Source organism: Hippopotamus amphibius, chromosome 9 (assembly GCF_030028045.1).
Source record: "Hippopotamus amphibius kiboko isolate mHipAmp2 chromosome 9, mHipAmp2.hap2, whole genome shotgun sequence".
Classification (NCBI taxonomy): Eukaryota; Metazoa; Chordata; class Mammalia; order Artiodactyla; family Hippopotamidae; genus Hippopotamus; species Hippopotamus amphibius.
The window spans coordinates 61,758,424-61,772,296 of NC_080194.1; the positions used below are offsets into that span (position 1 = coordinate 61,758,424).

The 13,873-nt window shown below is 33.5% G+C and overlaps 1 protein-coding gene across 2 annotated transcripts in view; it reads left to right on the forward strand.

Annotated features, from left to right (window-relative positions):
- The window catches only part of NOX4 (NADPH oxidase 4), a 155,432-nt gene extending 145,658 nt beyond the window's left edge, over positions 1-9,774 (forward strand). For both annotated transcript variants that reach the window (XM_057750659.1, XM_057750660.1), the window contains one exon: positions 7,560-9,774. In XM_057750659.1, the coding sequence (XP_057606642.1) occupies positions 7,560-7,680 (121 nt within the window). In that variant the 3' untranslated portion in view covers positions 7,681-9,774. The remainder of the gene's footprint in view (positions 1-7,559) is intronic.
- The last annotated feature ends 4,099 nt before the right edge of the window (positions 9,775-13,873 follow it).

Genomic DNA, 13,873 nt, shown 5'->3' on the forward strand with positions numbered 1-13,873 from the left:
AGCTTATCTAAGAAGAGCAAATGTGCACCATCTACTGTTGACATTTTGTACGACACTTTCATTTTGTGTATTTGCTCTGGACAGGCACCTAAGATGCATTATTTTTTGAAGGATTTTTCTATAGCATGGCTAGGAAAAGAATCTTAAGGGTTCATTAACTGGAAAAAGGCACTATTTAAATAGAAGACTTCATTTTAGATGTAAAATTTTGGTTAACTTCATGTACATAAATTGTTGAGAGAATATAAAGAGATAAAAATAGAGAAGAGAGGCATAGAAATTTGCACACATGTATGAGAGTGATCTCTTTCTTGTATGTCTTTTTAAAAATTATTTATTATACCTGGGATCCAGTTTTCTATTATTTATAGTAAAAGTGTAAATCATACCTTAACTTAGTTGAATATATGCATCATGGGAAGGGAAAAATAAAGAATAAACTTTATGTGGCCTTTGGAGTAGGGAAAACTGTTCTGGGATTGGGTGAAATGTCTGAGACATATCTATGTTTTACTGCCTCATGGTGTTTTAAAAACAAAACAGATTAAGGATGCCTAGGTTTGGTCTCTTACATTTGCTCCTGTGTCCCTGGATTAAGTCACTCAAGCCTTCTGAATCTGTAACATAAGGAGTGAATAATCTCTAAAGAGTGAATAAGCTCTCATTATATGAGATAACACACTTTAAAAAAAATGCATGGAAAAACGAGTATTGGTATAATAGGAAAATATTCACAAGTATGTTGAACATTTATGGAACTAGTTGCCAACATCTGCCCCCAAACAACATTCTCTACAAAGATCTCCTAGAGTTAAACTAGTTAATAATGGGAGACAAAAATGTAAGAAAAAAAGAAAGATCATATACAGTGCTTTAAAAATAATGATTTTATTATGAAGTATTTAAGACAAGACTTTAGGAAATCTGCAAAATTTGAAAGTCTAACTCTATATTTGCTCTATGAAAGCCAATAAAGAAAATAATGATATCTTATTGTCATAATGCAGTGCTGACAGAGACTATATACAAACAGACAAAATGTCTTATTCTCTTTTCACCTTAATGAAAACTACACTGTGGCTTGTTTGTTTTTGTTTTGTTTTGGTGGTATAAATTCAGTAATTCTGTTTTGTTCAAGTAATCCATTGTGTCTAGCTCTGGTTTTAATAGTAAGCTAAATTTTATTAAGCATAAGAATTTATTTTCATACTTTATTATTTTCTGTCTTCTGCTCACTTTGGGTTTAATCAACTCTTCTTTTACTAGTTGCTTAAGGTGGAACCATAGGTCACTGATTTTAGATCTTGGTTCTTTTATAATAAAAGTGTTTAATACTATGAATTTCCCTCTATACACCATTTTAGCTACATACCACAAATTTTGATATGTTTTTATCTTCATTTTTATATAGGTCAAGATATTTTAAAATTTTCCATGTGAATTCTTTTTTGACCCATTGTTTATTTAGAAGTATGCTATTTAATTTCAAATATAGGGGTATTGTTCTTTATTTCTAGTTCAAATAGGTTTTAAGAAAACATACTCCTTGTTATTTCAATCCTCAAAATTTATTGAGGCATGTTTTACTGCCCAGAATATGGTTCGTCTTGGTGAATGTTCCGCATGCACTCAAAAAGAATTTGTATTCCATTGTTTTTGAGTAAAATACCCTATAAATACTGTTCCAGTTGATTGATAGTGGTATTTAAGTTTTCAGTAAACTTACTGATTTTCTGTCTACTTGTCCTATCAATTTCCAAGAAAGAGTGTTGAAATCATTAACTATATTTCTAAATTTATGTGTCCTTACAGTTCTGTCAGGTTTTGATACATGTATATTGAAGTTTTGTAGTTCTAGGGTTTAGTTGTAGTGTTTAAACTATTTACATCTTATTACATTTCATTAATTACAAAATAAATTACATTTATCATTACATAGATTAGAAATATTGTTCATTTTTCCAGCTTTATTGAGAAATAATAGACATACAATATTGTATACAATGTAACAATTAGATAGGTATATGTTGCAAAATGACTACCATAAAGTTAATTAACATATCTATCACCTCACATAATTACAAATTTTGTGTTTGTGTGATGAGAACTTTTAGGATCTACTATCTTCCCAACTTTCAAATATGCAGTAAGTATTGCTAACTATAGTCACTATGCTGTCCATTACATCCTAAAACTTATTCGTCTTGTAACTATAAGTTTGTAACCTTTTGTCAGCCTTCACTCATCCCCTACCTCCCCCACGTGTCTCTGGCAACCTCCAATCTGCTCTGTTTCTATAAGTTTGGGATTTTTAGATTCCACATATGAATCAGATGATACAATATTTGTCTTTCTTTGTCTGATTTATTTCACTAATCATGATGTCCCCAAGGTTCATCCGTGTTGTTGCAAATAGCAGGATTTTCTTCTTTTTTATAGCTGAATAATATTTCAGTGTGTGTGTGTGTGTGTGTATCAGGTCACATCACATTTTCTTTGTCCATTCATCCATGTATGGATACTAAGGTTGTTTCCATGTCTTGACTATTCTAGATAATGCTGCAATAAACATAAGGGTGCAGATAACACTTCAAGAAAGTGATTTCGTTTCTTATGGGTATATACATAGTAGAGGGATTCTTTTATCATATGATAATTTTATTTTTAATTCTTTGAGAAACCTCCATACTATTTTCCATACTGGTTATACCAATTTACATTCCCACCAGTAGTGTACAAGGGTTTCTTTTTCTCCACATCCTCGCCAATGTGTACCTCTTGTAAAAAATGTCCATTCAGTTGTTCTGCCTATTTTTTACCTGTGTTGTTGGTTTTTTTGATATTGAGTTTTATGAGCTGTTTATATATTTTGAATATTAACCCCTTATCAGTGATATCATTTGCAGTTATTTTCTCCCATTCAGTAGGTTGTCTTTTCATTTCGTTGATGGTATCCTGCTGTGCCAGAGCTTTGAACTTTAATTAGGTCCCATTTATTTTTACTTTTGTTTCCTTTGCTTTAGGATACAGATCCAAAAACACATTGCTATGATTTATATCAAAGAATGTTCTGCTTATTTTTTCTTCTAGGAGTTTTATGGTTTATAGTCTTATATTTAGGTCTTTAATCTAAGATTCTTTTTGTATGTAGTGTGAGAAAAGGCTCTAATTTCATTCTTTTTACATTAACTGTACAGTCTTCCCAGCACCACAGACCAAATTCAACAATTCATTAAAAGGAATATACACCATCATCAAATGGGATTTGTTTGAGGGATGCAAGGATGGTTCAATATCTTTATATCAACCAGTGTGATACACTGCATTAACAAACTGAAGAGTAAAAATCATATGATCATCTCAATAGATGCAGGAAAAGCTTTTAACAAAATTCAACATATATTTATGATGAGAACTCTCCAAAAAGTGGGTACAGAGGGAACATACCTCAACATAATAAAGGCCCTATATGATAAGCCCAAAACTAATATCTTACTCAATGGTGAAAAGCTGAAAGCATTTCCTCTTATTGGATTATTATTATTATTTATTTTTTGCTAGTGAGTTATATGAATTTCTTATATATTTTACATATTAACCCCTTATCAGATATGTAATTTGCAAATATGTTCTCCCATTCCCTAGATAGCCATTTCATTTTGTTGATCATTTCTTTTGCTATGCAGAAGCTTTTTAATTTGATGTAGTCCCACTTGTTTATTTTTGCTTTTGGTGTCAGTTTCATGATATTATTGCCAAAACCACTGTCAAAGAACTCTTTCCTCTGTGTTTTCTTCTGATTTGATGGTTTAAGGTCTTATATTCAAGTCTTTATTTCCTTTAGAGTTAATTTTTGGGAGAAGTATGAGATAGGGTGCAGTTCTATTCTTTCGCGTGTGAATATCCAGTTTTCCCAACATCATGTATTGAAGAGACTATCTTTTCCTCATTGTGTTTTCTTGGCTCCCATGGATTGAGTTACAGTCCAACAGTTTACCGTTGCTCTCTATTTATCTCATTTGTTCTTTTCTTTTTTCTTACTTCATTTACTTTCTTTTCAATTGAGTATTTTTTTATGATTCCTTTTTTTTTCTCCTATAGTGGCATATTAGCCATCCCTCTCTGTTTGATGCTAGTTATTTCTTCAAGGAATTCGTTCCCAAACTGCAATCCTTAGACTAGCATCACCTGGCAACTTGTTGGAAAACCAAATTTTTAGAACTGTATCCAAGATCTGCTGAATCAGAGGACCTAGGAATAGGGCCTTGCTATCTGTGGTCTGTGAAGTGCCTTGGGTGATGCTGATGAAGTTGAAATTGCAGAAGCATAGCTCTAGGTTTACAGTGTACACCATTAGCTTATCACAGTGTACTTCAAATAATGTTATTACCACTTCATGTACTTCCATTCCCCCTGCATCTCTTTGGCTGTTGTTCTTATTCATCTTTCTTCTACATATGCTATAAACTCCATAATGTATTGTTATGACTTTTGTTTTAAATATCAATTATGTTTTAAAGAGAGTAAAAATCAGACAAAATATACAGTGTATTTATTCACAGATTCACCATTTTGATGTCCTTCATAGCTTTGGGTAGAGTCACATTTCTATCTGATTTCATTCTCCTTCCAGAAAAATTCCCTTTATATACTTTATAGTGTTAGTTTGCTGGTGATGGATTCCCTCACCTTTTGTTAGAAAAGTTTATATTCCATCTTCAGTTTTGAAAGTTATTTTTGTTTGGTATAGAATTTGCTTGATATAGAATAGTTGACTTTTTTTTTGTCTTTCAGCACTTTGAAGATTTCACTTCATTGCCTGCAGACTTACATAGTTTGTGACAAGAAGTCTATCCATCATCTTCTGTTTATTATGTGTAATGTGGCTCCCTCCCCCATTGGCTGCTTTTGTGTTGTTCTCTTTGTAACTGGTTTTCAGAGTTTTATTATAAGTTGCCTTATATTGTTCTGTGTGCGTGTGTGTGTGTGTATGTGCATATTCTCCTTGGATTTCATCGAATTATTGAATCTATTGTTTGTTTTCATCAAATTTGTAAAAATTTTGGCAGTTACTTCTTCAAATATTTTTTTTCTCTTTCCCTTCTGTCTTCTCTCATGTTGAGGCTATGATTACATGTATGAAAGACTGGTTGGTATTGTCCCACAGGACTTTGAGGCCCTATTCACTTTTCTGCCCAATTTTTGTTCTCTGTGTGCTTCCATTTGGATATATTCTACTGCTATATCTTCAAGTCTACTTATCTTTTCTTCTTCAGTGCCTATTCTTCTGTTAACCCACCAGTATACTTATCATTTTAAATATTGCATTTAATCTCTAGCATTTCCTTTTAGGTCTTTAAAAGATCTTTTTTCCTTTCTCATCATGTTGGTGTTTATCTTTGAACATATGAAGCGTGTTTCCTATCACTGTTTCAATGACCGTATTTTTGTCATTCTTGCCCTGTTTCTATTGACTTGATCTTTCTTCTTGTATTAATTTGCTAGGGCTTCCATACTAAAATCCCACAGGCTCTATGGATGAAGCAATAGAAGTTTATTTTGTCACTATTCTGAAGGCTAGAAGTCTAAGATTAAGATGCTGACAGGGCTGATTTCCTCTGAGATCTTTCTCCTTGCCTTGCAGATGACCACCCTCTTGCTGCCTCTTCACATGGTCAGTCTTTTATCTGTGCATGTGCATCTCTAGTGTCTCTTTAATTCCCATAACACTTCAAGTTATAGTTCATAATTTCTTGCTATGTACGTTCCTGGTAACTTTTTATTAAATGTTGTATACTTTGAAGTTTTGATGTCAGATGCCAAATTTTTATTCATTCTTTTCAATATTGTTGGACTTGTTTCTGGCATACAGTTTGTTACTTGGGTTCAGTTTGATCTTTTCAAAGGTTGCTTTTAAGCTTTGTTAGTATGAGCCCAGAGCAGCCTCCAAAGGCTAATTTTCCAACATCCTCACTACCCCTTGTAAATAAGGTAATACCTGTTTGAGTACACTATCCATTGCCAATGTACTATATATAGATCTTTCCATTTTGGCTCATGGGAATATGAATTGTTGGCAACCTTTTATAAACTCAGAGTGTTTGGCCTACTGCTCTATGGTAGTTCTTTACCCAGGTTCACATGGTTTGCTCACACACACGAGGAGATTAGTATCCAGCCAAAGACTTGAGGATACTCCACTGCAAATCTCCAGAGCTTCTTTCTTTTGATGTCTCCTCCCTTCCATACTCTGCACCATAAATTCTAGCTGCTCTGGCCTTTGTGAACTACATTCTTCTCTCTTTAATTCAGTAAGACCACCAGTCGCTGCATGAGTTTCCCTCTTCTGTGCTACAGCTTCTAAATTGCCTTCAGGCAACAAGCAGAGATAGTTGTTGGGCTCACAGTTCTGTGCTGCCTGTACAGTATCTGGAAATAACTGTTTCATATATTATTTGTTTTGTCCTATTTTTTTAATGCAAGAGGGTAAATCTAGTCCTTATTACTCCATCATGGCTGCAAGTAAAAGTTTATTTTGCAGTTCTTTATTTAATTTTTGAAGGTGAAAAGCTTTCATAAAACTATTTTTTCAGTATTTATTATAAATTTTGGTACCCATTTAAATGGATTCACTGTCTTTTTTTCAGCAAGTTATTCTCAGATAATGAATATATACTGTATTTGACCAAGATGTGATAAAAAATTATCAATCATTTTGATATCCTAGGAAGAATTCAATGCAAATCAACAAACTTTGGAGGAAATCAATGTGAAATAGTAGTCATTTTGTGGAATTTATTTATTCTATTTGTTAGGGTTATGTATAATTTATCTACTAAAATTTTATGTTAGCAAGTAATGAAATCTGCTTGGCATTTGTTGCAATTATTGTGGCACATAAATAAAAAAGAAAATGTATCCAGATTAATATGCCTTTTGTTTTAATGTAGATGTAATTTAGTCACTTAAAATTATCCTTTCAAATTGGTAATAGCTTTCCTTTCTTTTGTCTTATTCACCACTTCCCATGAAAATCCATGGGAGAGTGTAAAGCAATTATATTCCAATAAAGAGCTTTAAAAAAATAAATAAAAGAAAAGAAAAGAAAAAAAGAAAAAAAAAAGAAAATCCATGGCATCTTTAAGGGAAAAATGTCTGTAAAACATTTAGTATGAGAAGAACTGATATGGTCCAGGGTGGATGGAAATTTATTCATATGTCAAATGTGGAGCAGCTGACATCTATCAATTGCTGCTCTTGACTTGGTTTCTGCCCTCATCAATGACATGCTGACTGCTCACTCTGTCTGATAATAAGCAAATATGTGGTCATAGTTGTATTGTTTGAATGATCTCGATTTCTAGTATGAAAAGCATAAGGTAAGTAAAATATCTTTCTCGTGGCCACTTAAATTTGGTAACAATTGGAAAATTATTTGTATGCAAAGCAGCAAGAAATTAACTTTGTTAACAACTTAAACATGTTACTAAAACATACTTCTTGTCATGTTCTGCCTAATTTTTCACCTGATTTTTTATTTTCTCCCTTCGTTTTTCCAGGAAAACGGTTGGTGTTTTTTGCTGTGGACCCAATTCAATTTCTAAGACTCTTCATAAACTGAGTAATCAAAACAATTCATATGGGACAAGATTTGAGTACAATAAAGAATCTTTCAGCTGAAAACCTTTGAGATGAACAAGGACTCTAAAGAAGGAATGAGTGCAATGTCTAAGACTTTGAAATGCAGCTGAATCAAACAGCTGTGTCATGCCAAAGAGTAGCAAGGTTTTCTTATTTATGATTATTTAAAATGGAAATGCAGAGAATGTGGCAAGATGACAGGTCACATTACATGTTTAATCTGGAAACCAAAGAGGCCCTGAAGAATATTTGATGTGATTATTCACTTTTCACTGCTCAAATTAAAAGAAAACTATTAGACGCACACTGTTGATTTTTATGGCAGATTCAAGAACTCCCTAGTGAGGAGTTGCACTTTCTCACTGTGAGGCTGATAGCTTTGGTCCTCTTTAAATTGTTTTTGGTTGAAAAAATGCAAGATTGAACAAAATTAAAAATTCATTGAAACTCAGATTACATTTTCTATGTGAGTAAAAATAGAGCAGCTTTGATTTAGAAAAGCTCCAGGCAGATATATTAGATGTCTGAAAATACAGCACAGGACTCTGTATTGATACGGGTACTTTGTGTCAATATCTAATCTTGCTCACTACTGATGCTAATACCTCTACTTGATATCTGGAGACTTTTTGCTCAATGAATCTTTTGCAGATGTTGATATAATATCTATTTTTATGTTTTTCTTTCTTCTTTGTTCCTTTGTCTAGGGAAGTCTGCCCTCCCTTGGCATGATTTAGACACAGTGATTTAATCGGTCCTTTCCATTCCCAATTTATTTAATCTATTACTATTACATTTTAATGAGGAAAATATCATTACTGTAAATTATAAAGGGACATACAGACTAATAACTTTTTTCCTTTTTCAGCATTTTGGCCTCTATTATTTTTATTTACTTTTTTTTCCCAGCGCAGTTTATCATAGCCTCTTAAGGTGCTTTGTTTAGTTTGCACTTTAAAGACCAAAGGGTGTTGTGTCTGCCACTGGTCACTGAGATATAAGTTCTCTCTCTTTTGTCACACGTTGGTTTATGCTGGAGACATTGAAAGTGTAGTCAAAGCCCTGAATAGGAAACCTGTATTTTACTCTTTATACGGGAGGGAATTCTTTATTTGGTTATTGAAATTTAAGTTCAGGATCAAGAATATTTTTGTTGCACTGTCTGGTATTCTGGGTCTCGATAAAGAATTATTGAGTTTAAAGTCACTGTTGGGACTGTGCTGTGTGAGCCTATCAGTCTGTGCTCCCTGGCCATTATATTCTCAGCTCAGAGAATATAATTCATTACCTTAAGAATTAAGGCATTTTTACAATTTAATGATTTTCTTTTGTAGACATCTATCAATTGCTATCACATATAGCACATTGCTGAAATCAGCAGTGTAGCTTGTCTTGCCTTTATTAAAATTTTGCATGATATAACATAACACGATAGATGCTACTTTCATTTTTTTGCTCTGATTCACCAATAGCAATCAAGCATGTTAAACCATCTAGCATTAAATGCTCATGAACATATTACTTACAGCTATTTCTTCCTCTCCTTGGAACTCTTTCTTCTCTGTCTCTGGAAGGAAAGTGAGTCAGAAAAAGATATGGGAAATGTGCAATGTTCCTGCAGATTTAGCTCTGAAGGCATGTTTAATAACCAGTACATCTTGGCAACACTTTCTAAAATAAAAATAATTTTCATAAAAACACACAACAGAAAGAAACTGGTAAAAAGAAACTTGAGTCAGTACAGGCTTGATATGCATTACTCTTTACTAATTATAATTTATGTGATTATATTAATACATCTCATATCAGTATAACTGGTCGAAGACTTTTCAAGAAGAATGATCTTTCCAAGTAGGTCTGCTATACCAGATGAGCTTCTTTGTCTATTTTAAATTCTAGTGGATGTTCAAACATTGAGTGTTAAACCTAGGTAATTTTTGCTTCTGTAAGTAGGAATGACACTAGGACTTCATCATGCGTGTATACAAGAGTTTTGTTTTGTTTTGAGGGATTCTTTCTCTTCAGCTAATTCTTGTCAGCCCAATCTTAAAACAGTAATTTTAATGGCAATAAATGTTAAAATTGAAATGGTATCCTTGAAATCTCTATAAGCTTACTTTACATTTGCAACAAATAAAGCAGGCAGTTTCTTTGCAAAATGACACAAGTTTAAGAAACGTAATTGATTTGAATGTGTACTAGCATGAGGAGCCCTGGGGATTTCGGTTCTGGTGCTGTTGATGGCACTGGCTAATGATGTGACTGTGGCAAATTCCTCCTCACTCTAGTATGAAGATTTCTCATTTGGACTAGATCAATCGTTATTAGTCTTTTTTAATCATGTATCTTTTTGAGAACCTTATTAAAATGAATATTATGACACCTACAAATATTACATATAATTTGATGGGGCCACAATCACCAAAAGCAAGGACTCCTTTTTAAGAACCTCTGAACAAAATAATCATCATTATAGGTTTTTTTTTAACATACCTTTCTGTTCTCTGATTTTTTTGGGTGAAACTATCAATTTTTTATAGGATTATGCTAAGAAATGAACTATGTGGGCAAAGGAAAGGAAATTCTCTTTATATGCCCCAAAACAAAGAATCCAGTGGAATCTTCCATTCAGTTTTTAGTCTTTCTTTTGGGTCTCTTGCTTTATGTAAGGGAATGCTACGATTTTTATGTAATAATAATACTAAACTCAGATTCACACACACACACCCCACACACACATACATTTAAGGGCTTGTTTTTTGGTTTCTTCTTTACTTTTTTTTTTGTTTTCTGTTTTTTAAATTCAAGTTAAAAGAAAAATGATTGATAGTTTTTTTATTTAGTGATTTTAAATGCCAGTTGGGTGATTGTGATAGTACAAGCACTTAAAACAAAGAAATAAAAGCAGTATAGACAAAGCATAGGCTGAAGTGATTTAATGCATATGTCCATGTTACTCATAACCCCCCAAAATCAGTGTTTACTTGGAGCATTCACAGCAAGTAATGGATTTAAATTAAAAGTCATTGTTAAAGAGGCTAGAAGTAAACAGGCCAGGGTTGTCATCAATAGATAATGTTGTTGGTGCTAAAAAAAAATGTACGTTATATTAAGGAGAAAACTTTTTATGTAAAAAAAAAAAAGTTTCTTTTTTTCTTAAGGATGGTAAACTCAGCTGAACAGTAATTTTCTAAACAAACCATGAGACACATTTTAAAGTGCTACTCATGATACATAGATTCCTTTTCTTGTGCTATCCAGGGTACTTTCATATCCAGTTATATTATAGAAACATAAAATGCTGAAGTCGGTATACTCTTATTTTACAGTTGAGGAATCCAAGGCCCAAAAGGAGATGGAAACTTGCTTCAAGTCACCCATTGAGTTTGTCACAGTGTGGAAACTGGAGTCCAGCTTTCCTAATTCCTGCTAATGAAAGGAATACTCCCCCTCCCTCTGACATGTGTCAATATATTTAAGAAGTCACATCTGTTTGAATCTCTATAAACTCTATTTAGTGCTAGGTGGAAAAAAGGTGTGTTAATTCCAGATTCGGATACAGAAAATCGGTCTCTTTCCCTATATATCTTCTGATTATAATTTGTTAGTCTTGAATGTTTTTCTTATTAGAACCTATTTCTAGATATCAGTTTTAAAATATGACAATTGTGGTAAAGGGATTATATGTTCTCCAGAAGTTTGTAGTGGAGAAATGCATAATAGTATAGTTTCTAGGAAATGCTAATATTGTAATTTTAAATTTAGATTCACAGATAAAAGTCATAACTTCATCAGCTTTCTAACCACCCAGGGAAATGTTGATATTAAATGACTATTGTTTTCTAATCACTTGACTATAACATGCTTCTTGTTCAGGAGAAAAGAGTCAGCTTTTTGTAAACTCTTGAGACAGGAAATAAATGAAATCAAGGATAATGAGATCGACATTTACTTCAACTACCACAGAACAATGAGAACTCGCCGTTTCCTTCTGTCTAAATCTCCCCTCCATTACCCCAACTTCTTTATTTCATTCTGTAGTATTCTCAAAGGACAGAGTTGCAAAAGCTAAGTAGATGAGGTTTTCCAAAGAAAAAGAAGCAGACTTCCAATACATAGCAAAGAAAAGTCCATTAAGGGAAAAGAGAAAAAAGGCCACGTGAATCATTTAAAATTAGCAGTTAACTCTGCTAAAGCAATGTTGTTTTAAAACTGACACCAGTAATTTTTCTTGAAGTGAATGTACAGAATTTTTATTTTCTCCTGTACAAAAGTTTGATATTCTTCTTTATAGAATCTAAAAATAGATTTTTTATTGTATTTTACACTGTTGGAAAAATCCCCAATCTTAACACTGCAATTTAAGAGTTTGGCAAGGGCAGGAAATGCCTCATAGGAGGATAAAAAAAAGGGAATGAAAGAAAGAAAAATGGTTTAACAGATCGGGACATGATAATGCTTTTTTTCATAACATAGATGCTCAAATGTGTGGCAAAACTAGATATTACTCTGGTTTGGGAAAATGTAAAGAATGTAGTGTTTGATTTGTTTTTAGGAATCCTTTCACATTTTCATTGCTCCTGGAATTATAGCAGAAGCTTTACTTTTGATCAGAATTATATTTGGCTTCTATAAGAATTAGAGCTTTGACGAGCTGCTGGTTGACCTGGAGACGACCCCAGTATTTAGATGAGAAGCAGCCCCACATAAATGCTCTAGTATATGTGGTAATAAAGAAAGGGAGGCTGCCATGCACTGCTTCAGCTTCATACACAGCACATTGACGCTCTGTCATTGCAAGGTCATATTTCTCAGTGCTTATCCTTCTACCCAGAGAATGATATCTTCCTAACAACACAGATGCTGAGAAAGACATTCTCTCTGCTGTATGAGAACAGTGTATCTGTTCATCTGTATCAGCTCATTCCTCTGAACCTAGTTATCATTTTAGGATGACTGTATAATTCATTTTCGTGGTGAGAAATATCCAAAAGACATAAAATGGAAGCCTTGCTTGCCTGCTTAAAAAAAAAATATGGCAGCCAATTCATTGGCTAGGCAGAAAGCAGTTAAATCTTCCAGGTTATCCTCTCCAGCTGAGCCTTGAGGAATGCAAAATACCTTACCACACGTGTTGGAACGTGACCTGGGTTGCACTCCATACTCAGTGGTTAGATGTGCTCACAGTTTATTCTACAGACTCCCAGGGACTATCCAGGTCAGCAACCAGCTCTTAAGTCAGCTTGGCATCTTTAATCATATAACTGCGTATCCACTCGGTACAATTACATCCATATTTAAAGATGGCGATTATCTGCTTACCAAATGGCATTATCAGGAAACTGTCTTTATGTTCTTCCCTTATCATTAAAATTTAATTTAAATTCAGAGTTGGGAAAAATAGAAATCACTTTAAAAAGTGATTAGCAGCAGTTCTGTTCTTCCCTGAGAATGCGCTAATTTCATCATTTTTTTCACCCACCTCCAATGTGTGGAAAGAACAGGATCCTGGGTTAGAAATGAGAAGACTTGTAGCTTTTATCTTTGAAAAGTATTTGACCATGTGCTTAAAAATAGGAATAATAGCTACCTCTGCTAAATTTACAGCGATGCAGTAGGGCAAGAATACGGGAGAGAGGAGGAAAGGGTGGTGAAAAGGGGTATGTTTCCCAGGCAAATCTTCCTTAATAGGTTTTTTGATAGCACAGTCAAAATAAAACACCACTCTAAAACAGTAAAAATACAGGCTTTTCTGAGTCACAGTCCATTGTAACTGAAAGGGTTAGTATTTGTATTTTCTGGGCAAGTAAAGGGGTACCCACAAACAAATCAGCACTGCTCTCTCTCTTTGTTCCTCTGAAGTCACCCAGTCACCCGTTTGTCCAGTATAACTGCCTTCTGAATTCTTCTTGACTATTTTTGGTCAGGCCCAGTGTGACTGGAGATAACTGTATTGATCTATGACAATTGAGCTAGGAATTGCTGGAGGGTGATATGTTACCTGCTTATTTAAGGTTTGATGGAGGAAAAAGCAGATGTTTTTGAGACATCCTACTGAATTAAAGCCAACGCCTTTATCTTAGAACTAGAAATAATTCTAAAAAAGAAAAAAACACTGCATTGTAGCTATTTTTTCCTGGATGGAGATAAAATGAATTTATCTTTTTCTTACTCTTAACCAAGATATTTCATATTATATATTTTCATCAAAGCTTACATTATTTGTTAGAAA